Raw genomic sequence first — 26,649 nt, 5'->3', positions numbered from 1 at the left:
TGCTTCTGAGGGAAGAGCACTGCTGAGAGGCTCTGGCTCTTCTGTAGTTGTGGGTGTGTTGTGTGCACTTGCTGCTGTGTGAGAAATGTATGTGGGGGTTGTGTTTCTAGCAAGAAATAGGAAAATGAATGAGTCTTGATTAAATGAGCTTATGTGCTTGTGAAGGCCGTCTTCCAGAGACGCTGGATATGACCAAGGGAATGTGGACATCTACTTAAACCTACAGAGAAGCTAATCTGAACGACTTTGGGAAAGCAAGATCTGTGGTTTCCCCTACATCTGCAGGGGGAACCTGCTATTGTAGTTAGCAAATATTTCTCTTACATTTAAATCATTATGTAAAATATGTGACAGTGTAGAGCTGCTAGCTAAGGTTGTGGAATATATGAAATCTTTTGCTGGGTGGGGGGGAGAGAGTTGAAGCACATATTTTGTCTGTATGGAAGAGTGGATGGGCATTCACATAAACATGTTCTGTGTTAATGTTTGTTTTCAGGAGCCCGCATATTTTAGAAACAAGAAGATTTCAAATTTATATTGAAGTGAAGTTGAGGCTTGGATCAGGCTGTCTTTTTGCTTTCATCCACTCTATTCAAATGCTGCTTTATTTTGACACTTATTTGATATTCAGTTCTAGTGCACACACAGATCTTGTATGTACATGTACTTATAAAGCATTCACTGTGTAGAGTCCTGAGATGAAATTTGTCTTTATGATGGTGTTATGTTTTCTAAATACATTGCTTAGAGATAAATAAGCTTGCCCTACTTGAAAATGTCAGGTTATTTTGAGCTTAGGAAATAGTGACTTCTGAACATTGAATTGTGGACTGTTGTTTTTTTCCTTTTGAACGTGTAATTTATCCATGATTTTCAGGACTTAATATGTTGCAAAGCGGCCTTCATAAACAACACATGAAAGACTTGTTTGTGGAGCTGTGCCTCACTGTGCCGGTCCGTCTGAGCTCACTGCTGCCATACCTGCCGATGCTCATGGATCCCTTGGTGTCAGCTCTCAATGGATCTCAGACCCTGGTTAGCCAAGGCTTAAGAACACTTGAGCTGTGCGTGGATAACTTGCAGCCAGACTTTCTGTACGATCACATTCAGCCGGTTCGAGCCGAGCTTATGCAGGTAAACCACATTTTTTCCCATTAAACCACAGGAGGTCGTCAATTCACTACATGTTAGAATGTTAGTGAAACTCTGATTATGAGAACTGGAAAAAACTGTCATGGGAAGCATAGCTGTCTGATTTGTATGCGAAGCACTGTTTGGTGTTGTGCAACTGAAAAGTGAAACATTTAAAACTGAATGAATCTTTTCTCCTATACCTCCTGGTAAGAATTTAAAATTAAGGCTTGGGACTGTAGGAAGAATAGTGCTACCTAAGATGAGTTGGAATAGAAAATGATGAAGATCTGGTAAGATTAGTTACCTAGTTACCTTCAGCATGCTGTGATTGACAACTGTATGCAATCTCCATATGTTCAGAGATGATTGTATTTATACTATGGCTGAAATTTGGAGCGATGTTATAAGTTTGTCTGTTTGCTCTAATAGTGCTAGCGTATCCTTTCGCCTGTAAATATAATATGTACTTCATTTTCTTTTTAGATTTAGAAGCTAGGTCTGAGGATATTTCACTTGGCCCATGTTGGTTCTTAATTTTTCTTACTGAATTCATAATGTCATCTATCTAACATTAGCCATAAGTATGACATTGCATTTCACTGGGGCAAAGATTTTGTGATCGACCACAGCAATCAAATCTAAAACTGTGCATAGGACAATCTCCTTATAAATCAGTTCACCTGTTTTCAACGAACTGCTTTCAATCCGTCTGGAAAGTGTTTGTTTTTCTGGAAGATATGCAGAACCAAATATCAGAAACATGAATAAGTGGTTTCTGTGACATTTTATTGCACTGTAAGTTGAAAAATTTTGAAGTGAGCCTGGTCTGACCTTGTTCTATTTGAACTGCTTGCAGGCTCTGTGGCGTACGCTGCGCAATCCTGCAGACAGCATTTCTCACGTGGCTTATCGTGTCCTTGGTAAGTTTGGTGGGAGTAACAGGAAGATGTTAAAGGAGTCACAGAAACTACAGTATGTGGTCACAGAAATTCAAGGACCCAGCATCACAATAGAATTTTCGGACTGTAAAGCATCTATTCAGCTCCCTATGGAAAAGGTAAGGACTTGAGCCAGAAGTTTGCCAGTCTTTTTTTTTTTTCTTTTTGTCTCCTTTCAACTGTTTTATGTTATCACTCCAAATAACAAATGTGAAGATGCTGTTCTGCTTCTACAGAGCTTTAGGCTAGAGCTGAACTGACAAAAGTAAATCTTTCCTGTGCATTTTTCCTCCCTTCTTACCTTTTTGTGTGTTGGTTAGATTAGGAGCAGGATTCTGCTCTAAAATCTTCCTGTTTTCTTTATGAAGTGTACCAAAAGCTTATCATAGATATTCTTCAGTGATTATTCTAATGACTTTTAATGATTTGGCTTCCTTTGTTGTCTGTAGGCTGGGTATAGTTTTTCTAATACTTGCAGAAATACTTTGTACTTGCAGTGGTTTTCATCTGACAATCTCAGTGTCATACAGATGCTTTGTTCTCACTAATTACAGCAATCTAATCTGTGACTGTAATTTGGGATCAGAGAATTGAGCTGGATTTTAAGTTAATTTGGTTTGTGGGGTTTTGATACATTTTCTGTGATTTTCAATAACTGCTCCACAAGTAGGTGTGATCTGAAGCAGTAATTGGATTTCTGTACAGGCAGCTGCCTCTCTTTGGCTCCATACAGCCAGCAGGCTTAAATACAGCTTGGAAGAACAGTGGTTTGTTTTTTTTTTTTTAATGCACATGGCTTTACTGATTTCTCCTCTGTACTCAAACTGATGAGTTGAATATGTATAAATACCGTAATTGCTGACATCTTCCTATCCTGCCAGGTTTCATTCAAACCAGGTTTTCCAGTACATTTATGTATCTGACCTGTAACCTCTCCTTTGTAGGCAATTGAAACTGCTCTGGACTGTTTGAAGAGTGCTAACACAGAACCGTATTATCGGAGGCAAGCTTGGGAAGTAATCAAGTGTTTCTTAGTAGCTATGATGAGCCTGGATGATAACAAACATGCATTATACCAACTTCTGGCACATCCCAAGTATGACAATTCTTTAAGCATAAATGCGTATGTAAAATTTATAGTGTCTAACCTTATGTAGAGACGATGTATTCTTCATACTTGTGTATGTAATGGTTTTGGAATACTTTGTCATAGAGCAGCTGAGGGTTTTTATCGAATTATTTTACAGCTTTAAAAATCTTAGTTGTTGGTACTTAATGACTTTTTGCTTTTAGACAGCTTTCACTACAAAGTGTGTGCTGGCTGAGTTGCTAAGGAGCATAGTACTTGTATAATTTGGACTTGTTAGACTTGACGCACACGTAGCTTTGCAGTGAATAGGCTTTATTGGGGTGAGGATTTGTTACAAAATATTTCAGTCTTGAAAGATTAAAATAAAATGTCATTTTAAAAAAGGGAAAATGTCAAAATATTGAAAGTGACATTCTGTAATTGAGTTGTAATGTGATTCCTGTATACCTCTTACTTGTAATATACGTGGCTTCTTCTGAACCGCTGGCTTGAAATGTTTGTGATGAAATTGAGCTGTCCATCATGTGAGACCAGTGGTTGACAAAATTGATACCAACTGGGTGAAGCAAACTAGATCTCTCAAAATGAGGGGAAAACTGGAGGTGGAGAAGGAGTTTGATACAAAGAGCAAACTGTAAATCAGGTACTCGATGACGTTTGTGGCTGAGCTGCTGAACCGCACTTCAGGACGATGGTGAACTGAATTTTCTCTTCCAGCTTCACCGAGAAGTCCATCCCCAGCGTCATTATTTCCCATCGGTACAAAGCTCAGGATACTCCGGCCCGTAAAACGTTTGAGCAGGCGCTGACAGGGGCGTTCATGTCAGCCGTGATCAAAGACCTGCGGCCCAGCGCTCTGCCTTTCGTAGCCAGCCTGATCCGCCATTACACCATGGTGGCCGTGGCCCAGCAGTGCGGTGAGCGCAGGGCAGGGGCTGCTGGGCTGCGGGGCTGCGGGGCTGCGGGGCGGGGAGATGTTTGGTTGTCTTGTGGTGCTCACTTTGAAGTGAGTCTGGATGTTGTGGTGGCCTTTGGGTGGTTATGTTGGTCTGGCGTTGTGGGCCAATTCTGCTGAGCAGGGAAAAATAATTGAGCAGGTTTTCAAAATTGCCTCCTAATAATGTTTTCAGAATACTGAAGCAAACGAATTAAATAGGGTCTGGAATCGTTGATGTTTCCAGTGCATTTGTGTAACTTGGCACATGCAGTTATTTTTGCAAGTGGTTTTTAATGTGGTTGTTTCCACTTGCAGTTTTGGGGTCCTATCAGAGGAACCAAGTAAACCTGCCCATGAAGTACACTTCTTGTTTGGAGTTTGACTGTGTGACAGCTGGGGAAAAGACATAGTACGAGCGTATTACTTCATTGTTACATTAATGTAACCTGAATTTCTTAAGATTCTTCATTTTAATTAAATATTCTTAGGAGACCTCTGCAGTGCATAGGCTAGTAAGTGGAAGAAAATATTGAAGTAGATACAATCTTTTTTCTTGTGAGCGAAGAATGCCTTATAATCCATTTATATGCAAATTGGCACAGTGCTCACTGTTTTTGCCATCCCTTAGTCATAGGAATAGTAATCTAATTGAAAGACTATTCATATTGAAATATCCATTATTTTATCTTCTTCTTCCCCTTCCCCCCATACCATTTGCAGGTCCTTTTCTGCTGCAGTGCTATCAGGTTGGAAGCCAGCCTAGCACAGCCATGTTTCACAGTGAAGAAAATGGGTCGAAAGGCATGGATCCCTTGGTGCTTATTGATGCCATAGCAATCTGCATGGCTTATGAGGAGAAGGAGCTCTGCAAAATAGGAGAGGTGGCCCTAGCAGTGATATTTGATGTTGCAAGCATTATCTTGGGTTCGAAAGAAAGGGTAATATATATGTCAATTTTTATCTATATGATCTACGTTCAACCAGTTCAGTTCTGCCTCTGAGACACCAGAGGCTACCAATGAGCTGAGAAAACAAACTGATAGAATTCTTTGTTTGCAGGCTTGTCAGCTTCCCTTGTTTTCCTACATTGTGGAACGTTTATGTGCTTGCTGTTATGAACAAGCTTGGTATGCAAAACTAGGAGGTGTGGTGTCAATTAAATTTCTTATGGAACGGCTTCCACTAATTTGGGTCCTCCAGAACCAACAGACTTTCCTGAAGGCACTTCTCTTTGTTATGATGGACCTAACTGGAGAGGTAAGAAGTGAATATATCACAGAGTTTGGGGGAAACTGGATTTTTTCTTCAATTTGTACAAATTAACCTTTCTAATCTTGGTTTTACGCAGCTTCAAAATACATCGATAGTGCAGTAGTTTTGAGTTAATTCTAGTCATTTTAACTTAAGCCAAGTCCTGAGTTTAGGAATCATTCCTTGCCCTGTCCTGCCCACTTTGCCAAAGTTATTGAAATTACATTTGATTACATTAGCTTATTTCTGAGTATATAAATGTACAGATTGCATTCAGATCAGTGAAAGAAGATGATTCACTGTAACTTGGTCTCTGTGAGGTTTTTTTCTCCTGTGCTTAGTTTGAAGGTGTTGGTATTATCTGAAGGCATTATGTAGTTACAGTTACCACAAAACTGTCTGCTTGACCTTTTCTTAGATGTGAATCATACAGTAACACCATTGCTGAAGTGTTCCAGCTCTTAGAGATGGTTTGCACAGTTGTGTTCCATCACAGCTCACAGCTTTGAAAAGGTTGCTGGGAAGTGAATAATGTTGTTTTTAAACTTAGTGTTGTTAGCCTTTTGCAGAGGATTCATCAAAATCAAGTGCAAAGTTTGTTGTTGATGAGTGTGCTGAGTTACAGTCTTTGTTCTGTATTTTTACAAATGTGAAAAATTATTTATGATACCCTAGGTTTCCAATGGAGCAGTTGCTATGGCAAAGACCACACTTGAACAGCTTCTGATTAGATGTGCAACTCCTTTAAAAGATGAAGAGAAAACGGAGGAAATCATAGCAGCACAGGAGAAGTCTTTCCATCACGTAACACACGATCTCGTTCGAGAAGTGACCTCTCCAAACTCTACTGTGAGAAAACAAGCAATGCATTCATTGCAAGTACTTGCACAGGTCACTGGAAAAAGTGTCACTGTGATTATGGAGCCACATAAGGAGGTAAGCAAAAATACCTACTGAACATCCAAGCAAACTTGAAGTTGTTCAGCAGTTTGGGTTTGCAAGATGCTTTTCTGAGTACATTTTTACGTGTTAGTGGATGAAGTTGTTACTGCTTTGATAGGATATGTTTTCATTGGCTGTGTTTCATTGCTCTAAAATATACTGTGGCTGGAGTACTGTAGAGGTGAACCGTGCCTGATTGCTTAGTCTGTATTGCTTGTGTCTCAGGTTGATTTTTTTTCTGAAATTATGGGCTGTGTGTCCTACTGCCAATCAGACGTAGGCAAGACCAAATGCACATTTTGTTTTGAACCTGTATTTTCTGTTATTATCTAAATCAGACATATTGCTATGCCTTTCCCAGTCCAGAAAGAGATTATGTAAATCAAAGTTGGCTGAAATCACTTTTTGCTACATACTCCTTAAAGCTGATAGCATTCATTCTCTTGCAATGCTAGTAAATGTACAAAGGCCCCAAAAGCCACCACAATGTGTAAAATTATAAATGTCATTATTGCAATTTAGGGAACACACCGAGTAGCACCTCATTAATATCTTATTTTGCTGAAGATTTTTATGTAGGAGAGTGGGAAGTTGGTGGAAAAATTCTGCATGAATTTTTTTTTTTTTTTAATGCTTTCAAGAGTTTAAAATGTTCTTGGTTTTTGTACTTGAATGTTTTAAATGCTTATGTTTATGAATTTCTTTTTTGTATGTTGCTCATAACATTATATGAGCTATTGCCATAGGTTTGTTCAGAAAGAGTACGTGATAATTGAACGTAGTGAGTTGCTTCCCCAGCTGACAGTGAGATCAGGTATTTCAGACAAACACTTTTCTTCACTCAGTGATTTCTAAAGAGGTACAGCTGGAGCTCCAGTGGCAAATGGGTGGGAAGAAGTGATCATCCCTAATGGTGTCTTTGTGGCTGGGTTTGTGGGATTGTTTGAATAGGCTGCTAATGCAGAATTCTAAATTGCATTGTGTAGGTCCTCCAAGATATGGTCCCTCCTAAAAAGCATTTACTCAGGCATCAACCTGCAAATGCCCAGATTGGACTGATGGAGGGGAATACATTTTGCACAACCCTGCAGCCTCGATTGTTCACAATGGATCTAAATGTTGTGGAACATAAGGTTTTCTATACAGAGGTACTCTGATTTTATTTTTTCATCTTTGAATGCATATACTTAAGTAATGATGGTGTTGTCAGAACTCTAATTGCTACAGATAGAGATTACTGGTGTATATTTGTTCTTTGTTTCCTTTTGCTCTCTTACCCCTGTCCTCAGTATTCCCTGTATTCTACTGCAATGCAGGATGCAAGAATTCCTGCAGACATGTCCTTTCACAGCCTGTACTGTATAAGCAGCATGTTTGCAAATAGACCTGCTAGGTACTGGCAGACTGTAAAACCACTAGTTTGTTGCCAGACTCTGCTACAGTGGCACTGTGAACGGCTCTCTTGCCTCTGGCTAACCATTAGTTTTCATGGAAACTTACACTCTAATTTCAAGTAGAATTTTTGCCTTTTGGTGAAATTTGAGGATTGTAATTTGAATAAATGTGTCTCTTTGAGGACATATGGCTCAAAAGATAACTGATAATACTGTCATAGTTATCCCTAATTCTGTGCTAAAATGATTGTCTGTCTTCATTTTTTCCCCTAGCTTTTGAATTTGTGCGAGGCTGAAGATGCAGCCTTAATGAAACTGCCTTGTTACAAAAGTCTTCCATCTCTTGTACCTCTTCGGATTGCTGCATTAAGTAAGTGACAGTTCATAAACAAAGTTGGCTATAGGTAAGTGCCCTTCTGAGCAGCGGGCAGTCTTCTTCCCAAGACCAGTAGAAAATTAGAGAGCTTGAAGACTGATGACAGCTCCCTAGAGGTCACAGTTTAATGGAGAATAATGGGGAGGTAACACTCTTTCTTAGTGAGTAGGATTTGCTTTGTGAAATTAACCCAATTTTTTTTAAGATTAATTATGTCATCGGGGACACTTTAAAACACTCCTAATAGATATTCCTTTTGATTACTATTTTATGATGCCTGTCACTTTTGACAAAGCGTGCTGGGCTTCACGTGTCTGTAATTTAAGATGAAATAAAAAATACTTGATGAGAATAAGTGTAGAATTAGGGTTTTTTTTCCCCTCTTTTGAGGTTGAGTTTACAAAGAGAATTTTACTTTGATATTTGCAGATGCTCTAGCTGCGTGCAATTACTTGCCTCAGTCAAGAGAGAAAATCATTGCTGCACTTTTCAAGGCACTTAATTCGACAAACAACGAACTGCAGGAGGCAGGAGAAGCATGCATGAGAAAGGTTAGTATATAAAAACGTGTTGCTTTTGATTCTGTCTTCCTGGTTGTGTCTGTCATCTTTTCTGGGATAAATCCATGTCCTTAGGATGTGCCACTATAATAGAAAATAGTGTATCTGGCTGCCTGTAGCTGGGTTTTCTTTACCTTTTATGTTTCTCACTGTACATATAAATTTTAACAGAGAAATTTGCTCCATTACCAGGTTCAGAGCCATTTCTTAATAAAGCAGCTTCTGAGCAGCTTGTCTGTAGTTTTACATTTAATTTATAACAATGGCATTTTTTTTCAATCGATAGCTGCAATTAAGACCTCCTGCTTGATTGTATTATGGAATGTCCTGCTGTACACCAGGAATACTGAAATGCTTCCCAAATCCATTTTTTACTGTATGTGTCACTAGTAATAATTATCTTGTAGTATCCACGTGTTCTGAAAATACAAAGTCAGTGGAAATCACTTTAAGGTGCTTGTACAAAAGTCACTAAGCTCTCTGCTCCACCTGTTTTTTGAACCTGTACTCTCCTGCAGTTTTTGGAAGGGGCTACAATAGAAGTAGATCAAATTCATACACACATGAGACCTTTGCTGATGATGCTGGGAGACTACCGAAGCCTGACGCTGAATGTTGTGAATCGGCTGACATCAGTCACCAGGCTTTTTCCAAACTCCTTTAATGATAAATTCTGTGACCAAATGATGGTAAGCCCATTTTTGCGGTGCTTTTCTTTATTATTATTATTATTATTATTTTTCCTTTTTAAATTCCTTTAGCTTGCATTAGTGTTTTAGGAAAGACAAAGACCAACTCTCTAGTGGCTTAATCTATATAGTGTAAGGAAAAGTTTTTGTTCCACAATTAATAGGAAACATAAGTCTCTTCAAACATCTACATGGTTAGAATTTGGTTTAATTTCTGAAGAAGTATTACAGCTAGAAGTTAAGAGGTGTTCTTGTCTACTGGAGTTGAAGCTAATTATGTTAAGGTCTGTTTGGCCAAATTCCTTTGTTAAGCAGTGTACCAGCAGTACAGTATATTAAGTATTCCCTTGAGCACGTTTTGCTTCCTAGCAATCTAACTGTGTGTTTCCTTACGTACAAAGCAGTGGAAGCTGTTGCCCTTCTTATCTCATTTGCAATTTTTAAAGTTTTTCTAGGAAGTCTGTAATCTTTTGCTGGGTATTTTTAAATATTCAAGTGCATATGTATGATTTTAAATAGTTATAAAACCATAAACCTATCATCATTGTCCATGTGGCTTTGGATTTTTCTGCCTTTTAATGTATGTACTTTTATAACCCTTCCTTTCTTGGGTAGGGAAAGAACTTTAGCCATCTCTGAAAGTCAGCATAGTTCCAGTTGCTAGTGGTAACACTTGATCGAGTATCAAGGGTCCTTTTGTAGGCATTGAATGTCATATTTGTGTGTTCTGCATAGAAATGAAATTGGTGCCAGCTTCAACTGTATAGTGCTTTGGTTTTAAATTAAAAAATAAAGTTCCTGGGTGTTTTCTAATAACAATCCTTAGCATCCCCTCTTGCAAGCTTCAGTGCAGGAACATGTTCTGGTCTTGATGTGCAAGACATACCTGTCTACATTTCACATACTCTACTCACGTAGAGATAAATGGCAGCTTTTGCAGGTGATATTTCAATCTTTTTGGTTTGGAATGCATTGAAAGTACTTGAAGTTGCAAACTGTGTGGTTTCAAATAAACTTTTCAGTCTGAGGGAATAAAAATATCTTGTCATTTTTCCCTTTGTTTCCCTCAGTTTTGCTTCTGTTTCTTTTCTTGGGGTATATGCTGTCACTTGCTAAAATGGAGTGGTATTATTAAAAGAATAACACTACTTGTCTTTTTTCATAGCAACACCTGCGTAAATGGATGGAAGTTGTAGTGATTACGCACAAAGGTGGACAGAGGAGTGATGGAAATGTAAGTTAATGAGTGCTTTTATGTGGGAAGACAAAGAGGAAACAAATAGTATGACTATTCAGGAATTACAGAATTCATTGACTTGTAAATGCTGCCATAACCGATATGCAATGATATTTTCTTACAAGCCACTGCATTTATGTATGTTGAATGGTTGTTAGAAATCCTAGTGTGGTAGGAAGAGTTTCCTTCCTGCTGCCAGCAGGTTCTTTGGGCTCTCTTCTGTACTGCTTGGTGTGGAACACCATTTCCCTTTTCCTATAGTGGAAAACTCACAGTATGGTTATCTGAAATGTAATTCACCTTTAAATTACATAATTATAATCAAAGGAAAGCACAGTATTATTTTGAACTGAAGAGTTCATTATGTAGTGGGGGAATATCTGTCGGGAAGGCAAGACTTTTGCTAAGTAGCCAGCTGTTTGCAAAGGCACGGAATAGTGCTAGGAGAAATCTATCTGTCATGTTCTTCAGGTCTTACCTGGGGTTGTGGTCTGGGTGTGAGGAATAGTTTAGAATGGAAGGTCTGGCTTTTTGATGCACGAACCAAGCGGTGCAGAGCAGCAGTGAGGTGCTGGAAGCCCTCATCCCTGTTCTCGTTACACAGAGTTTAGCTCTTACCTTAAGATAACACTTTCGTGACAAAGAAAATGAAATCTTTGTATTGCAAGTGGGAAGGACAAACTTCCACAAGAGAATTTATTCCATCCATCATGGTAAATAGATATTGCATATGCATTAACCCTTGCTGGATCTGCTAATACAGAGAGGTAAAATCAGTAGGATGTTTGATACAATGTTCATCTGTTGGATGGGTGATATTAATTTAATCTTATTTCTTTTTACCTGTAGGAAATGAAGATTTGTTCAGCAATTATAAATCTGTTTCATCTGATCCCAGCTGCCCCTCAGACACTGGTTAAACCTCTGCTGGAAGTTGTGATGAAAACAGAACGAGCAATGTTGATTGAGGTAAAAGTGGAAATCAGCATTGCTGATATTTTTGCTTTGCAGTATTTTTAAACGTGATGCGTTTTCCACATAGTGAAAAGATTGGGTACTAAAAAATCGTTTAAAAATAAAGAGAAATGCTCCCCAGTCCTCTCAGGAGGTGTCACTGTTTGCTGTTTCTCATCAGAGAGTTTTGACATTATCAGAAAATCCTGATCATGGAGGTTCTGAATGTTTTGTATCTGCATAAATGCCGAAACAAGAGCTCCTCTCATTAGCCCCTCTGTGAGTGCTGTTCAATTACGAGACAAATAGAAACAGTCTGCATTCTGCGTTTTCAGTTTAAGCATTGTGAATTTTTCAGGCTGGCAGTCCATTCAGGGAACCACTGATTAAGTTTTTGACGCGTCATCCATCCCAGACAGTAGAGCTCTTCATGATGGAAGCCACTTTAAATGACCCGCAGTGGAGCAGGATGTTTATGGTAAGCTGTAGGGCCCCTAATCTTCAAAAACTTCTGGTTGATCACATTTGTGATCTTTCTTTTATTTTTTTTCCCTCGTATAACCTTAAAATCCTGTGGCTGGCGTTATTCCAGCACGAGGTGCATATTATTTATTTCGCATTTCTTTATCCATAGCTGTTGGTTTTATACCTTTTCAGATCACATAGGATAATCCCTGGAGTTTTGTGGCTTAAAAGCTCTGCAACTTCAGTGGTAGACAGAATGCCAAAGGGCGAGACAACATTTTGGTATTTTTGCTTTTAAAGGGTGAGGTTAAAATTCTTTCTTCTCCTTCTTCAGAGCTTCTTAAAACATAAAGATGCCAAACCTCTCCGCGATGTGTTGGCTGCTAACCCAAACCGCTTCATCACTCTCCTGTTACCTGCTGGCACGCAGGCCACTGTCAGACCTGGTTCTCCAAGCACGACCACGATGCGTCTTGACCTTCAGTTTCAGGCTATCAAGGTATTAATTTGTTTTTGTTTGTCTGCATTGGATAATTGAAATCTCTTTAGCAAAAGTCCTCTTACGTAGAGACTTTCAAGTGTGTGCACATGTGTGTGCTATGCCTGATGGAAAGATACTTGTAACAATGTAAGGTGTTCGTAGTCACAGTGAGGAAAGAAGAGATTTAAATGAATTATTGTTGTCTTTAATTAAGTATGATACAGGAGAGAAACACAGCAAGGTAAACTGTCTTTAAAAAAAATTCAGAATTGATCTAAATTACGTTTTGTTTGAATTTGGATTGTTTTAGAACCCTTAATCTACCTGAAAGAATTGCTTTTATTCACTGCTTCCACTGGCAGGTCTGTTGAATACTGATTGTGCATTTGTCTTGTTTTGCTTTTGACAGATCATAAGTATTATTGTTAAGAATGATGAATGTTGGTTAGCAAATCAGCATTCCTTGGTGAGTCAGCTGAAACGTGTGTGGGTGAGTGAAGCTTTTCAGGAAAGACACCGTAAGGAGAATATGGCTGCAACGAATTGGAAAGAACCTAAACTACTAGCATATTGCTTGTTGAATTACTGCAAGTACGTAACAGCATTTATTTCCTATCATTTCTGTACAAACAGGGATACTAAAAATGCTTAGCAGTTAATGAAGAGAATGTCTAGCATATTTCGTAATACTGCTCTTAGCTCTAAGCACATACCTCCAGCAGTGCCTGTTCTTGGTTCTCTGCTTGTTTAAAACCAGTGTTTGTTTTTTCATCAAGTCACCAACGTAGTGGTTTAGAAGGAATTTCTCTCGACAGCTTTTTATTTTCTGTGTTTTTACAGAAGAAATTATGGTGACATAGAGCTGCTCTTCCAGTTGCTTCGAGCTTTTACAGGCCGTTTTCTCTGCAATATGACTTTCTTAAAGGAATACATGGAAGAAGAGATTCCTAAAAACTACAGTATTCCCCAAAAACGGGCTTTGTTCTTCCGCTTTGTAGACTTCAATGACCCAAACTTTGGAGATGAGCTCAAAGCCAAGGTAGCTAAAGCAATTAATTCAAAGTAGTCTGGTATTTAGGTTTAATTTTCTTCTTGAGATCTAGGGCAACAAAATTCACTTGCTTAAATGTCAATGAGTTTGATAATTGGCAGAGCCACTTAGGTGAAAATACCATACCTGAAGAAGATGATAATAAACAGGGGCAGCAATTTATCTTGCTTTCAGTGCTGACTGATTTAGTTCACACTTTCTAAGAATCTTTGCCCTTGGAAGAAGGAAAGGAGGGGAAAAAATAGCATATGCATCTGCTTATTAAGCTGTTACTTACAACCTCCTTCTGTAACAATGTCTCTGACATGCACGTTTGCATAGGACCTTACTTTATGTTGACTGCCACTAAAAGGGTGCAGTGCTTGAGGGTAACGGTTCTGTTTGTTCTGTAGGTGCTGCAGCATATCCTGAATCCTGCTTTCTTGTACAGTTTTGAAAAGGGAGAAGGTGAGCAGCTGTTGGGACCCCCAAACCCAGAAGGAGACAATCCAGAAAGCATCACTAGTGTTTTTATTACAAAGGTATTGATCACTGTTTATGTGGGTGTTTGAGGGTTAAAGCATTGTTTATCTCATTTGGCATTTCAGTCTGTTTGACTCTCGTGCTACTTATAAGTAAGCATTATGATCAGTTACGTCCCATCAGAGCTTTGAGCTGCTATGAGGTCTATCAATCACCTGTAGGATAAGACTAAAATTTTCAGTTTTTTTGTGGTATCTTTAGGATTTGAATGTCTTCATTTAGAAATGAGCCTCGTATGGCTGTGATTCCACTCTTTTAGCAAGCAAAGTTTTGTGTGATTGACTGTCAGGATCTTTGTAATTCCCTTTGGTTTTGTTGAACTGATGATCATTTGCCTATGAAGTTCTCACCTCAGAGGGCTGTTTTGTATGTCTTGAATTGGAAAAAAAAAAAATTATAATTATTAGCTTTCTTAAAAACAGCAAGGAAACACTCAAAATATAGAATGTTTCTTTTGCAGGTATTAAAGCATTCCCCCCTCCCTTCTTTTCTTTTTCTTTCGACATTCCTGCAACCAGGTACTCGATCCAGAAAAGCAGGCGGATATGCTGGATTCTCTCAGGATTTATCTCCTGCAGTTTGCCACACTTCTGGTTGAGCATGCTCCTCATCACATCCATGACAACAACAAAAACCGGAACAGCAAACTGCGGCGCCTGATGACGTTTGCTTGGCCGTGCCTCCTGTCCAAAGCCTGCGTGGACCCAGCATGCAAATACAGTGGACATTTGCTTTTGGCACACATCATTGCAAAATTTGCCATACATAAGAAGATAGTTCTGCAGGTATTGACTCAATGTTTGTCTTCATACCTTTAGGAGATGCTGATAAGTTCTGTAGTGTGCTTTCTGTTAGCGCAGCAGGAGGTGCACAGTCCTTTTGGATGCTCAGTATACATGTAACAATTAAATTCGTCCTCATAAATCAAGTACAGAAGCACAAAGCCAAGTATTGGAACAAATTTATTTGGAGATGGCAGAGTAGAGATAGAAGTAGAAGACAAGTGAAAAAGAGAGGTTAAAGGAGACAGTGAAAAAACCTCCTGGTTGAACTGTCACAGTCAGTAATGTTTCTTCATGTGAAAGATGAAGACAGAAATGTCAGCTGAGAGTATGGGGGTGAAGGGGAAACTTCAAGTCAGAAAGTGGGGAGAGAGAGAAGGATAAGTGGTATGTAAAGGATACACAAGTGTATGCTTAAGTGAAAGTGTTGTTTCAAAGTTACGTTTTATACTCTTCCTTTTATAAGTGTTTTTTGTAAATACATGTAATATTAATGTTAACCAGAAACCTTGTTTGTTAGGTTTTTCACAGTCTTCTAAAAGCTCATGCAATGGAGGCCCGTGCTATTGTCAGGCAAGCAATGGCTATTCTGACTCCAGCTGTGCCTGCTCGAATGGAGGATGGCCATCAGATGCTGACTCACTGGACAAGAAAAATCATTGTGGAAGAGGGTCACACAGTTCCCCAGCTAGTACATATTTTACACTTAATAGTGCAACATTTTAAGGTACTTCTACCAATTATTCTCATAGTCACTGTCATAGATACTAAAGTGTACACTGTAGTTGGATTGGGAAATGTTATAATCCAAATTACGTAGCTTAATTTCAAGAAGCATCTGCTGTCTGCATTGGTATTCAATTAAAACGGAGAATTATTGATGGTATGTAGCAAATTCTGATGTGTTTTCACTTTTGGTTATGTTCTTTGTGCTTCCCCTCTTGTCTAAAATGTTTTTTGTATCTGGTATTTGTAAAAGCTTTCTTGGCATGGCTTTTTGAGCTGCCAAAGAATCTCCCCACGGAGTGCATGTGTTTGAAATGTCATTTTAATTTAAGCCAAAGCTGTACCTGTTCCTAGCCAAAATAAACTTCAAAATAAATAAATTAGTTTGCATATGGAACACAGTTGTGTGATTAAGGAGCTGATTAAGGTACTTGTGGAGAAGTTTGAAGGTGAGCAGTGGAGCTTGCAGTGGATTGCTGCAGTAAGGATGGCTGACTTTTGTTTTTTTTTGTCTAAGTTGCTGGATGAGGCAAGTCATGTGTATGTTATTTCTTGAAAATTGGAGTGCATAGCTTAGTTTAGAAAGATCCTAATTTACTTGTTAAATTACAGGATGTAAGACTGCTCCTTATGTAGTGGAAGAATGGGATTTATTGTTATTCTGATTGCCAAAATAGAATCCTGTAGTGCTCTGGTATCGTTTCCGTAAGCCTGCGTTGTTTGTTTTCTCTGCTAATTACAACTGTGACTTTGAATTTGCCATTCTGTTAGATTTCCTTTTGTTTAGAGTGATTGAAGTTAGAACTCAAAATGTGACTTATATGTCATGCTTTAGGAATTGATGGCTCACATATCTGCCTGTGTTCAGTGTGAGCTTTGGCTCTCGTTAGGGATTGGCAAAAGAATCAAATCGCTTGTCCTAGAGAAAGAGCAGCAAACAAGTGTCTTCAGAAGAACAGCATCATAACTACTGAGTTCAGTAGTCATGACTGAAAATTATAGCCAAAATTGTGTTTTCAGGGCACCAGTTGCTTTTCCTAAGTACAGTATTCAGATATGGTACAGATTTAGGAAACTTTGGGATTAAAGCTGCTTTACCATTCTGCTTAGCTTTATTTCAGCACTGTAGTCTTTGTGTAGGATCTGATTAGTTAATGGCTAACATGATTGTAAAACTGTCTTTTCAGGTTTATTATCCAGTCAGACATCACTTGGTTCAGCATATGGTTAGTGCCATGCAGAGGCTGGGCTTCACTCCCAGTGTTACAATAGAGCAAAGAAAATTAGCAGTGGATCTTGCTGAAGTAGTTATTAAGTGGGAATTGCAAAGAATTAAAGACCAGCAGGTAGGAATTCTAAATATACTGGTAAAAGTTGGACTATTATACCATTAAATACTCTTTATTAACATGCACCTTGCTGATATTTCAGCCAGATTCAGATATGGATCCAAGTGCAAGTGGAGAAGGAGCAAGTTCTACCTCATCAGCTGTTAAAAGAGGACTGTCTGTTGATTCTGGCCAGGAAGTGAAACGATTCAGGACAGCCACTGGGGCAGTCAGTGCTGTAAGGAAAATTTGGGTTTTGTCCAGAGACTCTGAGGTTGTAACCTGCACTGCCTAATCCGTTTAGTTTTTCCATGTAACTTGGACCTCGCTAAATGAATGGCTGCACTTTTAGGAAAGCTTTTGAATCTATTCTGCTTGTTGTTAGATTCCTCGTGTTATTGATTACAGGTTTTGTGCTTTGTACACATGCAGGTGTTTGGACGCAGCCAGTCCTTGCCAGGAGCTGATGCACTTCTTTCCAAGCCGATTGATAAGCAGCATACGGATACAGTCGTGAACTTCCTGATTAGAATTGCCTGCCAGGTAAAACAGGTTTATTCTGATATGCCAATACTGATGTAGTGTGAGTAACTAAAACAAAAAAATCTTTTTTCCTAAGAGTACGTGTGTGCTTGGATTATTCTAGAATTTGTGTGCTTGCGTTCTTTCGCTGTCAGGCTTGAGATTTTAAAATTGTACGAAAAATGAAATGTTACCATTTTAATGAGGAAAGAAATTTAATTTGATAACCAGCGCTTGCATATTTTTCATTTCACAAATGATTTATGGTATTCATGTGAGAGGTATGCTTCAGCTTCTGATGTGCTGTTGTGTGCTTACAGCTTCGTGCACTTTGACAGTCAGACTTGGAATGTGAACGATTGCGAGCCAGATTTTGAAATTGAAAGTGTCTCCATCTTGCTGCTTAGCTGCTCACTTCTAGCATTTTGTTTGTTCTTTTCTGTTTTCAAACAAGTGCTATATTGAAAGCGACATGCTTGAAGTAAACCTGTGTAGCAGAAATTGGCTGGAGCCAGGGAAAGGCTTCAAAAAAATTCCCATAAATTTGTTTGTGTGCTTGCTCATTTCTACAAAGTATGCTAGCTCTGCTCACTAGATTCAGTGGAAAGAAAATTTTACCCAAGAGTTGAAGAATATTTAAAGAGTATAATAGGGAAATAAGGAAAGACTATGTCAGTTATGCATTTAAGGATAACTATTGTAATGGCATTTTCAAGATCAAACATACGAAACTTCTTTTTATGTAGCATATCAAGCCTCTTAAATTTTGTCAATTCTCCTGGACTGGGGCAAGCTGGCTGAGTGTAGCTCAAAGCTTGAGAATCGTATGGCTTCTGCAGCACGTTCAGCAGTAGCCTGGAATTTTATGCATTGCAGTTCATTGCAGAGAAAACACGTGCTTTGAAGTTATAAAGAGGAACTTAGTAAAGAGCTATGTATTTTTTTTGGATACTTTCCTAACAGTCAAGATTAACTAATTTTGGAAATGTTCGGAATTGCAGGAATAATCTATCAGATTAAACTACCAGGTTGAATTTTTAAAAATATCTTTCAGTTGGATGATGACAGGTAGTTAGCTAGCCATTTGCACTTAAGTTCTGGTAAGTTCTGATGTTTGTTATTAGCTGTTATCTTTCTTTGCCATAGAATGCTGTGTGACTACAGTGACAAAAGTGCTTAAGCTCAGCCATTTCGGAAGGAAGGAATTAAATGCTTGCTTGGAATGCATAATAAATGAATTAATTGGATGCAAGACATTTTGTTAACTCTGATTAATTACTAGGTAAATGACAACTCAAACACTGCTGGCTCTCCTGGGGAATTGCTCTCTCGCCGCTGTGTCAACCTTCTGAAAACTGCTTTACGACCAGATATGTGGCCAAAGTCAGAACTGAAACTGCAGTGGTTTGATAAGCTGTTAATGACTGTGGTAGGTACCAGTCCAGTTCTGTAGTGCTTTAGGATTCTCCAGCATGTATTGACTGGATGCTTGCACAACCAGATATTTAAAATCTCTCTCATATTGAAGTATTTTTTAATTATTACGTATCTAATTTCTTGTGGATTTCAACTTTAAATTGTAAATTGATCTTTATAGCAAAGCGTAGTTGTGAATTTGAAATGAACCTTGATGGATTTAATGACTAGTTTCATTCAGTATCGTTTCTTGGAAAACTTGGAACTGAATTGCAGTACACATATTTACAAATAATTTGTGGCTTTGTATTATGGAGTGGAATGGGATGAAGTCAGTGACTGAGAGTAGACATTTGAGCACAAGCATTTGATGTTTTGGGCTTGAATGTCTGTAGTCATTCTATTGCTCTGCATCTCTTAAATAATTTTCAGTGCTTTTTGTCTTTTCCTACCCACTCACTGCCTCTTCATGTGTGTTCTCTTTAGGAACAACCCAATCAAGCCAACTTTGCCAACATTTGCACTGGCTTAGAGGTCTTAAGTTTCCTGCTCACCGTCCTGCAGCCCCCTGCTATCCTTAGTAGCTTCAAACCCCTGCAACGAGGCGTGGCAGCTTGTATGACGTGTGGGAACACCAAGGTTTTGAGAGCAGTGCACAGTTTGCTTTCTCGCTTAATGGGTATTTTCCCTACAGAGCCAAGTATGTGGTATTTCTTCCTCCTTGTGTCCTTTATTACTGTGTAACTCAAATGATTCAGAGTGGGGTGAAGGCACTGTCTGCAACGTGCCAGAATTCTGTTCTATGGTCTCCGTATTTAATGGTCAGTTTTAGTTTGCACTTTCAACCTCTGTTTATAAAGAAGCTGAAAATATAATCATGTGGAATACATAATTATCCATTGACATAAAAAACTTAACCTGTGGCTGTCACAGCTTTGGTTCAAGAACTGCATTCTATGATTTCAGTGCATTTTTGCAGTTACAGTTTTTCAGCTTCAGAAGTACAGTGAGAAAACAGCTTTTTGTTTTGTTTTGTTTTGCTGTAACAACGAAGAGAGTGAGCATGTTGCCTACTGTCTTTCTTTTATATTCTGTGTCTTAATATAAACTAACTCCAGTCAACTTAGAAAAGCTTTAGTGCTTTAGATTCTCTTCCAAATGAATTATTTGGAAGTAGTGGAACACTTACAGAAGACACATTGGCTGTACGATCAGGAGGTTGTATCAGTGCAGGGTCTGTTTGTGCTGTTTGGTTTATTAGCAAGGTAAAGCTCCTGTGGTGGTGCAGGTGACTCATTGTTAACTGTTCCTTGCATGTTCTGTGGCTGATTATTAAAAATAAATGCAAACTCTGTCAACTTTGCAGGTACCTCAAGTGTAGCTTCGAAGTATGAAGAACTGGAGTGCCTTTATGCTGCAGTTGGAAAGGTTATTTATGAAGGACTTACTAATTATGAAAAGGCCACTAATGCTAACCCTTCTCAGCTCTTTGGTAAGTTTCCCACATCTCTAGTAGAAATATGTGAGTTGGCCCGTTAATTACTATGATCTTTGTCTCTAGCTTGTCTTTTCCATATGGAAATTAAATATGCTAATGAAGAGGAAGCTGTGGGAAGCAATTGGAGCTAGCTCATGAGATGAGCTTGGGGTGTGCCAGCTATGAAGGAAGGGACTGGGAGGTTCATTGCAGTCTGTCCTCTCCTGGTAGTTTGCTTGGGAGCAGTTAGTGGAAGTGGAAACCTGCTGCTGTGCTAGATGGAAGCCATCCGTACTCAAAGTACATAGGAATGAAGCAAAGCATTGAGATTAACCAAAAGATAAAGTAGAAATAACTGAAAGTTTCTTACATGGAAAAAGAAAACCACAACCAAGGCACTACTGAGATACAATAGAATATTTCAAGGATTATGTGTGAACGTGCTTATGTGTTAGCACATTATACTTTCTTTTTCACTGTATTTGAGATATTATTTATCAACAGATTTGAAAAGTGTAGAAAGTCTTATTTGTTTCTAGATCACAAATTTTCACGACATGAGAAATTCTGAAAATACTTTAGATAAGCAAGCAATGGAATGTTTGGTGTATCCCACTCTGCAGTGGTCTTCTTTTCTTGTTATTCGTACTTATTTGACTGCTAGAAAGCTCAGTGATACCTGACAGTGACATATTGGAATCATTCAGTCTGGCCCAGAACTGGTTGTGTTGGTAATAAAGATCTGAAATTGCACAGCTGAGGAAAAGTTGCTGATTTAAATGGCAAATGTCCTTCACTGTTCTACTCTGTGGTCTGTGCAGATTGTTGTAATTTGGTTGGGAACGGCTATTTGTCAGGTGTCAGGATGTGCTTCAGGACAAACTCACCCACAAAGATGCTTTTTATCCTTTGTCCAGAGCTTGTTTAAAAGAAACACTACAGTCTAACCTTCAAGTGGTGCAAATCTTTTTAATTCTGTGTTTAAGAAGCTTTGTGTGCTACATTTCATGCATTCCCAAAGCGTGCCAAAACTGGCTGTTCTGTAGTGTTCATTTCTTCAGTCTAGAATTTGTAGGTTGGATGTCCCACTCCTTTCCATGATAGCACAGTGAGAACACTTCCCATGTTCTCTATCAGAAAGAGCAGTCTGCACTGAAAGCCTCTCACTCATATTTTGCTCAATTAAAGTTTTGCTTCCGTTACTTTTGTTCTCATCAATAGGTACTTTAATGATTCTGAAATCTGCCTGCAGTAACAATCCCAGCTATATTGACAGATTGATTTCGGTTTTCATGCGATCTCTGCAGAAGATGGTCAGGGAACACTTAAACCCACAGGCTACAGCAGGAGCAGCAGAAACAAACACAGGTATTGCATTACATAGTTCAACGATGTTAGAGATTAGGAACATTGTAAAGTATTAAAATCTCTTCATCCTAAGGGGATTCAAATGACTTGGCAGAGTTTTCTGTCCATCTTTAAAATGAGAAGAGAATTTAAAAAGAGAATTAGTGATAAATATTGCTGAAGTACTGAAGGATAAAAATGCACTTTGAGTTCCTATGCCAGCTTAAGACATGAGCTGCAATGAGTGGTTTGTGAATACTTGAGCTGTGGCATATGTATAAAAATAGTGAAATTTTTCCAGAGTTGATGGTACTCAAGGGAGGGAGGCTGACAAGCAACAGAGGCACTGATTGTGAAATAAATTTGCTGAAGCTGATGTCTTTGTTTCTATCCTGAAATAGCATCTTTTTCAGTGTATACAGTTCTATCATCAAATGAATTATGTCATGAGCCATTGAAAAACTTAGATGTTCCTATGGAAGGAACTACTAGAGAATGCTGTTATTTATGAATGAATAAGCTACTGAAGAAAATAATTCTGAAGAAATGCAGCCATTACATTTCCACACTGTATCTAGTCAAGTAGATTTAAACCTTGCAAATTTTTCTGACAATGGGAAACAACGAGAAAATTATTAAAGTTGACTGATAAGAAAGGCAGGAAATTAACAGAACCAGATAGGTATGCTGCATCATTGAGCATTTCTTTCACAAGTTTAATTGCAGTGTTTAGGTATTGGAGTTCTGTAACAACTTTCAGCAAAGCTTTATGGACATGAAGCCTCACAGACCTGCCCTTTGGGTTCTAAGTGGGTGATTTCTGTTTATTTATTTACTAATGAACAACTCTGTGTTCCTGGTTGCTTAAGATTGGAAAGTGATAACCGAAAATATTATTTCTATTTCCAGAGATCTGTGTCCAGGCAATAGGTTTTATTTCTTGCCACTTTTGAAATTACAGTGGCTTATCTTGGAGATGTTTTTGCTAGGCATTTCAGGCATGTATGTGCAATTGTAATGGTTTTTTGCATTCACAGCAGGTACAAGTGAACTGGTAATGCTGAGCCTGGATCTTGTAAAAACTCGCCTGGCTGTGATGAGCATGGAAATGAGGAAAAATTTTATACAAGCTATTCTAACATCTCTAATTGAAAAGTCTACTGATGCAAAAATTCTTCGTGCAGTGGTAAAAATTGTTGAAGAGTGGGTGAAGAACAATTCCCCAATGGCAGCTAATCAGGTAAATTGGGAAGGAGAAAATCATGGCCGTGCTCAAATACTGAATACGTGCATGTTATAATTCATCAAGTGTTGGCAGGGAGGATTGCAAGGAGCTGTTACATAAGCTAATGTACCCTCTGTGAGGTTTTGAATATTTTGTATCCCATGTGAAAATAACAGGAGTTAAAGATGTTTAGTGTGTCACAGACTTCTGTTAGGCATTCTGCCTAGAATGTGGTTTAAATAAAGGCTTAAAATGTTTCACATCGACTTGGATAGAGAATCCTTCAGGAGGAGGGTGCCTCTAATGCTGGTTTAAGTCATGTTATTCTTGTAACATTTGGCAACCTCCTCAATCTGCTGTGTTGTGTATCAGTTAGAATTGAGCACTTGACAGTCCAGTGCTTTATAAAGGGACCTACATTTTTAAAGGTATACATTAAATTTTTGTGACCATCTGAACACTTGAACCTACATCTGCCTGCTGTAGGGCATCTGCTTCAGCAGGGGGTTGGACTTGGTGATCTCCTGAGGTCCCTTCCAAGCTCTTCAATTCTATGATTACAGAATCACAGAATCACAGAATCACCCGGGTTGGAAGGGACCTCAAGGATCATGTAGTTCCAACCCCCCTGCCTAGCAGGGCCACCAAACACACACATTCAGATCAGGTTGCCCAGGACCCGGTCCAACCCGGCCTTGAACACGTCCAAGGACGGGGCATCCACAACCTCCCTGGGCAGCCCGTTCCAGGGCCTAACCACTCTCCTTGTATAGAACTTCCCCCTAACATCCAACCTAAATCTTCCCTCCTTCAACTTCGATCCATTTCCCCTAGTCCTGCTGTTGTCAGCCCTTTTGAAGAGTTTACTCCCCTCCTGGGTGTAGGTTCCCTTCAGGTATTGATAGGCTGCAATGAGGTCACCCCGCAGCCTTCTCTTCTCCAGGCTGAACAAGCCCAACTCCCTCAGCCTGTCCTCATAGGGGAGGTGCTCCAGCCCCCTGATCATCTTAGTCGCCCTCCTCTGGACCCTTTCCAAAATCTCAATGTCTTTCTTGTACTGAGGGCTCCACACCTGGACACAGTACTCCAGATGGGGCCTCACAAGAGCCGAGTAGAGAGGGACGATCACCTCCCTGTCCCTGCTGACCACCCCTCTCCTGATGGAGCCCAGGAATGATTCTGTGACTTAGCTATAATTCTGAAATTCTCTAGCTTACTAAATGTGTGTCTTTTCTTTTTAAGAATGGTGACCTTCTAGCAAGCTACCTTTCAGTACTTTCAGGAGTGAAAGAGTGATTAAAAATGGTAGCTGAGATGTACTTAGAATATGCCAGTTCCATGCATGTTTTAAGGTGAACTGACAAAATTAATCATGGCTTCTTTTAACAGACACCTACTCTCCGGGAGAAGTCCATTTTACTGGTGAAAATGATGACTTACATTGAAAAGCGTTTTCCAGAAGACCTTGAATTGAATGCCCAGTTCTTAGACCTTGTTAACTATGTCTATAGGTAATTATAGCAATTAATCATTTATTTCAGCTTATTGGTTCATAATTTGTACTGTAGATGACCTTTATAACATACCATCAATCTCTTTAGGTTTGAATTAAACGATTTTTTCTATGATTCAGAATCAGTTCATGTTTTTGGAACCACAAGACATATTTACTGCAGGAAGTTTTGAAATAGATGATACTTAGAAAGGGTTTTGTGTTCAGATCTGCCAAAATACCCCCTCTACCAAGGTGTTAGGGTGTACTTGTAGCTGCTTGTACATTTAATACTGTGGTGAAAGCTAAATTCTGTCTCTGCTTTTATATCAATAGAGTATTAAAATTGTTCTTCTTGGAAATGTATTGTAAAATGCACTCTCAGGAGATTTTCTTAGCAAGCTAAGCAATTGGGTTCTGTAATGTGATAAAAGAATTAGAACAGTAGCGTTCAAGAAGTGCCAGCTGTGTTATTTTGTGCTAATGGTTCATGTTGTTTCAGCTGTTTGCTGCCATTCTGTTTACTGGTTAATGTGCAAAGCTGTGGTGTACTCAAATTCTTATCAGTGAGTGTTACTTTGCGTTTCAGACAGGTACAGATGTGGCCAAAGTTGATACTGTTTCACAATTTGAGTGATTGGAATTTTATCCTAGAAGAGTTTGTGATAATTCAGGGCTGGTTTTCTATCAGGCAGCGATGTTTTCTTTGCTGCTTCCCTCGAAACCCCACACCTGGATGCATGCCACCCTTCCATATACCATCACCTCCCTTGATTTTTGTTTTGTAAATGGAAGGCTTCTCTTTCTAATACCTGTAATTTCCCTTGTATTTCTTTTAGGGATGAGAATCTTTCTGGGAGTGAACTTACTGCTAAGCTTGAGCCAGCATTTCTCTCGGGTCTGCGCTGCGCCCAGCCTCTGATACGAGCCAAATTTTTTGAGGTCTTTGACAATTCTATGAAGCGCCGTGTTTACGAGCGTCTGCTGTATGTGACCTGCTCTCAAAACTGGGAAGCAATGGGAAATCACTTCTGGATAAAACAATGCATTGAGGTAGGGAAATTACTCTTCTCAGAAATGCAGTTAGAATTCTAGAAATACGTCGGTCTCGATGGCACGGCCATGAGCTTCAAATTGATGTCAATGAAGTACAGATGTGTTTGTTGTATTTATTGAACAAATGTGACAGGTAGGTATGCCTTGGACACATTACAACTCTTGCTGATAGGTATGAAGCTGTAGAGCGATTCTCTTAGAAGTACTGCAGTAAAATGTCTGTTTCAAAAGCCTCTTTGCTTTTTGATGTCTTAGCTCCTGTTGGCTGTCTGTGAGAGAAATACTACGATCGGGACAAGTTGTCAGGGTGCAATGTTGCCCTCCATCACCAATGTTATCAACCTGGCTGACAGTCACGATAGAGCAGCATTTGCTATGGTAACCCACGTCAAACAAGAGCCTCGGGAAAGGGAGAACAGTGAATCCAAAGAGGAGGTAATTTGCAGAAAACATCGTGGGAAAATGTAACTTAATGAAGAAATCTCTTCCTTGTTTCACATCCAAAAGATTTGGAGAATGTGCCCCAAAGATGATGTGCAGAGCCTGTTCTCTGTACCTTGTTTGTGGTGCACTGTTTTAACCTGTTCCTCAGAACTTGTATCATTCATTTAGCCCTTTCTTAATGCCGCACTCTAGCAGTTCCACTTCTGAACCTGAACAAATAACTGGAGACCCAGAATAGGTTGATTGGAAAAGTACTTTGTATAGGGACAGAAAGTGAAAGTAGTTATAAAATACCTTTGTGCTTTGAGTTGTCTGCTTCTGTGTAGGATGTGGAAATTGACATTGAATTGGCGCCAGGAGATCAGACCAGCACACCCAAAACTAAGGAACTTTCTGAGAAGGACATTGGAAATCAGCTGCACATGCTGACCAACCGGCACGACAAATTTCTCGACTCTCTTCGTGAAGTGAAGGTCAGTTCTCTGTAGTTGCTTTCCTGATGAATCGTTTCGATACTGAAATCTCCTGGCTGACCTTCTTATCTTCTGTTTCTGAGTATTGTTTTTAAGCTTATTTTTTTATATGGAAAAGTCGTAGAATCTGATGTGATTTCTTAATTGGGTTGCTTAAAAAAATCTGTAAGCGTTTGCTTAATTACTACTGGCTGCTGCACCCCTCTCTTACAAAGATGAAATTTCTTCCTGCTATATTTCAACAGCTAAGAAAATGGTGATGGCAAAGACAGAGCACAGAGTTGTTAAGTGTATCGGCATCTTGTGTTTAAATAATTTATAAGAAGGTAATTTCAGCTGA

The 26,649-nt window shown here is 39.1% G+C and overlaps 1 protein-coding gene across 4 annotated transcripts in view; it reads left to right on the top strand.

Moving 5' to 3' along the window:
• LOC122165160 (transformation/transcription domain associated protein) overlaps positions 1 to 26,649 on the top strand; it is a 74,323-nt gene that overhangs the window by 14,592 nt on the left and 33,082 nt on the right. For 2 of the 4 annotated variants that reach the window (XM_042827898.1, XM_042827895.1), the window contains exons 20-51: positions 878 to 1,134; positions 1,991 to 2,191; positions 3,017 to 3,168; positions 3,880 to 4,079; positions 4,820 to 5,037; positions 5,159 to 5,356; positions 6,026 to 6,286; positions 7,279 to 7,440; positions 7,960 to 8,056; positions 8,492 to 8,613; positions 9,141 to 9,311; positions 10,477 to 10,545; positions 11,398 to 11,517; positions 11,861 to 11,980; positions 12,302 to 12,466; positions 12,858 to 13,039; positions 13,289 to 13,487; positions 13,892 to 14,020; positions 14,540 to 14,806; positions 15,324 to 15,530; positions 16,717 to 16,875; positions 16,961 to 17,095; positions 17,290 to 17,400; positions 18,662 to 18,808; positions 19,282 to 19,495; positions 20,162 to 20,287; positions 21,494 to 21,640; positions 22,657 to 22,859; positions 24,234 to 24,355; positions 25,176 to 25,389; positions 25,648 to 25,827; positions 26,163 to 26,309. In XM_042827898.1, the coding sequence (XP_042683832.1) occupies positions 878 to 1,134; positions 1,991 to 2,191; positions 3,017 to 3,168; positions 3,880 to 4,079; positions 4,820 to 5,037; positions 5,159 to 5,356; positions 6,026 to 6,286; positions 7,279 to 7,440; positions 7,960 to 8,056; positions 8,492 to 8,613; positions 9,141 to 9,311; positions 10,477 to 10,545; positions 11,398 to 11,517; positions 11,861 to 11,980; positions 12,302 to 12,466; positions 12,858 to 13,039; positions 13,289 to 13,487; positions 13,892 to 14,020; positions 14,540 to 14,806; positions 15,324 to 15,530; positions 16,717 to 16,875; positions 16,961 to 17,095; positions 17,290 to 17,400; positions 18,662 to 18,808; positions 19,282 to 19,495; positions 20,162 to 20,287; positions 21,494 to 21,640; positions 22,657 to 22,859; positions 24,234 to 24,355; positions 25,176 to 25,389; positions 25,648 to 25,827; positions 26,163 to 26,309 (5,402 nt within the window). Of the gene's footprint in view, positions 1 to 877; positions 1,135 to 1,990; positions 2,192 to 3,016; positions 3,196 to 3,879; positions 4,080 to 4,819; positions 5,038 to 5,158; positions 5,357 to 6,025; positions 6,287 to 7,278; positions 7,441 to 7,959; positions 8,057 to 8,491; positions 8,614 to 9,140; positions 9,312 to 10,476; positions 10,546 to 11,397; positions 11,518 to 11,860; positions 11,981 to 12,301; positions 12,467 to 12,857; positions 13,040 to 13,288; positions 13,488 to 13,891; positions 14,021 to 14,539; positions 14,807 to 15,323; positions 15,531 to 16,716; positions 16,876 to 16,960; positions 17,096 to 17,289; positions 17,401 to 18,661; positions 18,809 to 19,281; positions 19,496 to 20,161; positions 20,288 to 21,493; positions 21,641 to 22,656; positions 22,860 to 24,233; positions 24,356 to 25,175; positions 25,390 to 25,647; positions 25,828 to 26,162; positions 26,310 to 26,649 lie in introns of all 4 variants that reach the window. The other 2 variants (XM_042827896.1, XM_042827894.1) reach the window with 1 other exon arrangement.

Source organism: Centrocercus urophasianus, unplaced genomic scaffold (genome assembly GCF_019232065.1).
Source record: "Centrocercus urophasianus isolate 14NV4802_14NV808 unplaced genomic scaffold, USGS_Curo_1.0 seq_29, whole genome shotgun sequence".
Taxonomy (NCBI): Eukaryota; Metazoa; Chordata; class Aves; order Galliformes; family Phasianidae; genus Centrocercus; species Centrocercus urophasianus.
Note: the sequence above shows the minus strand (reverse complement) of the source record. Positions and strands in the feature narration are given on the sequence as shown.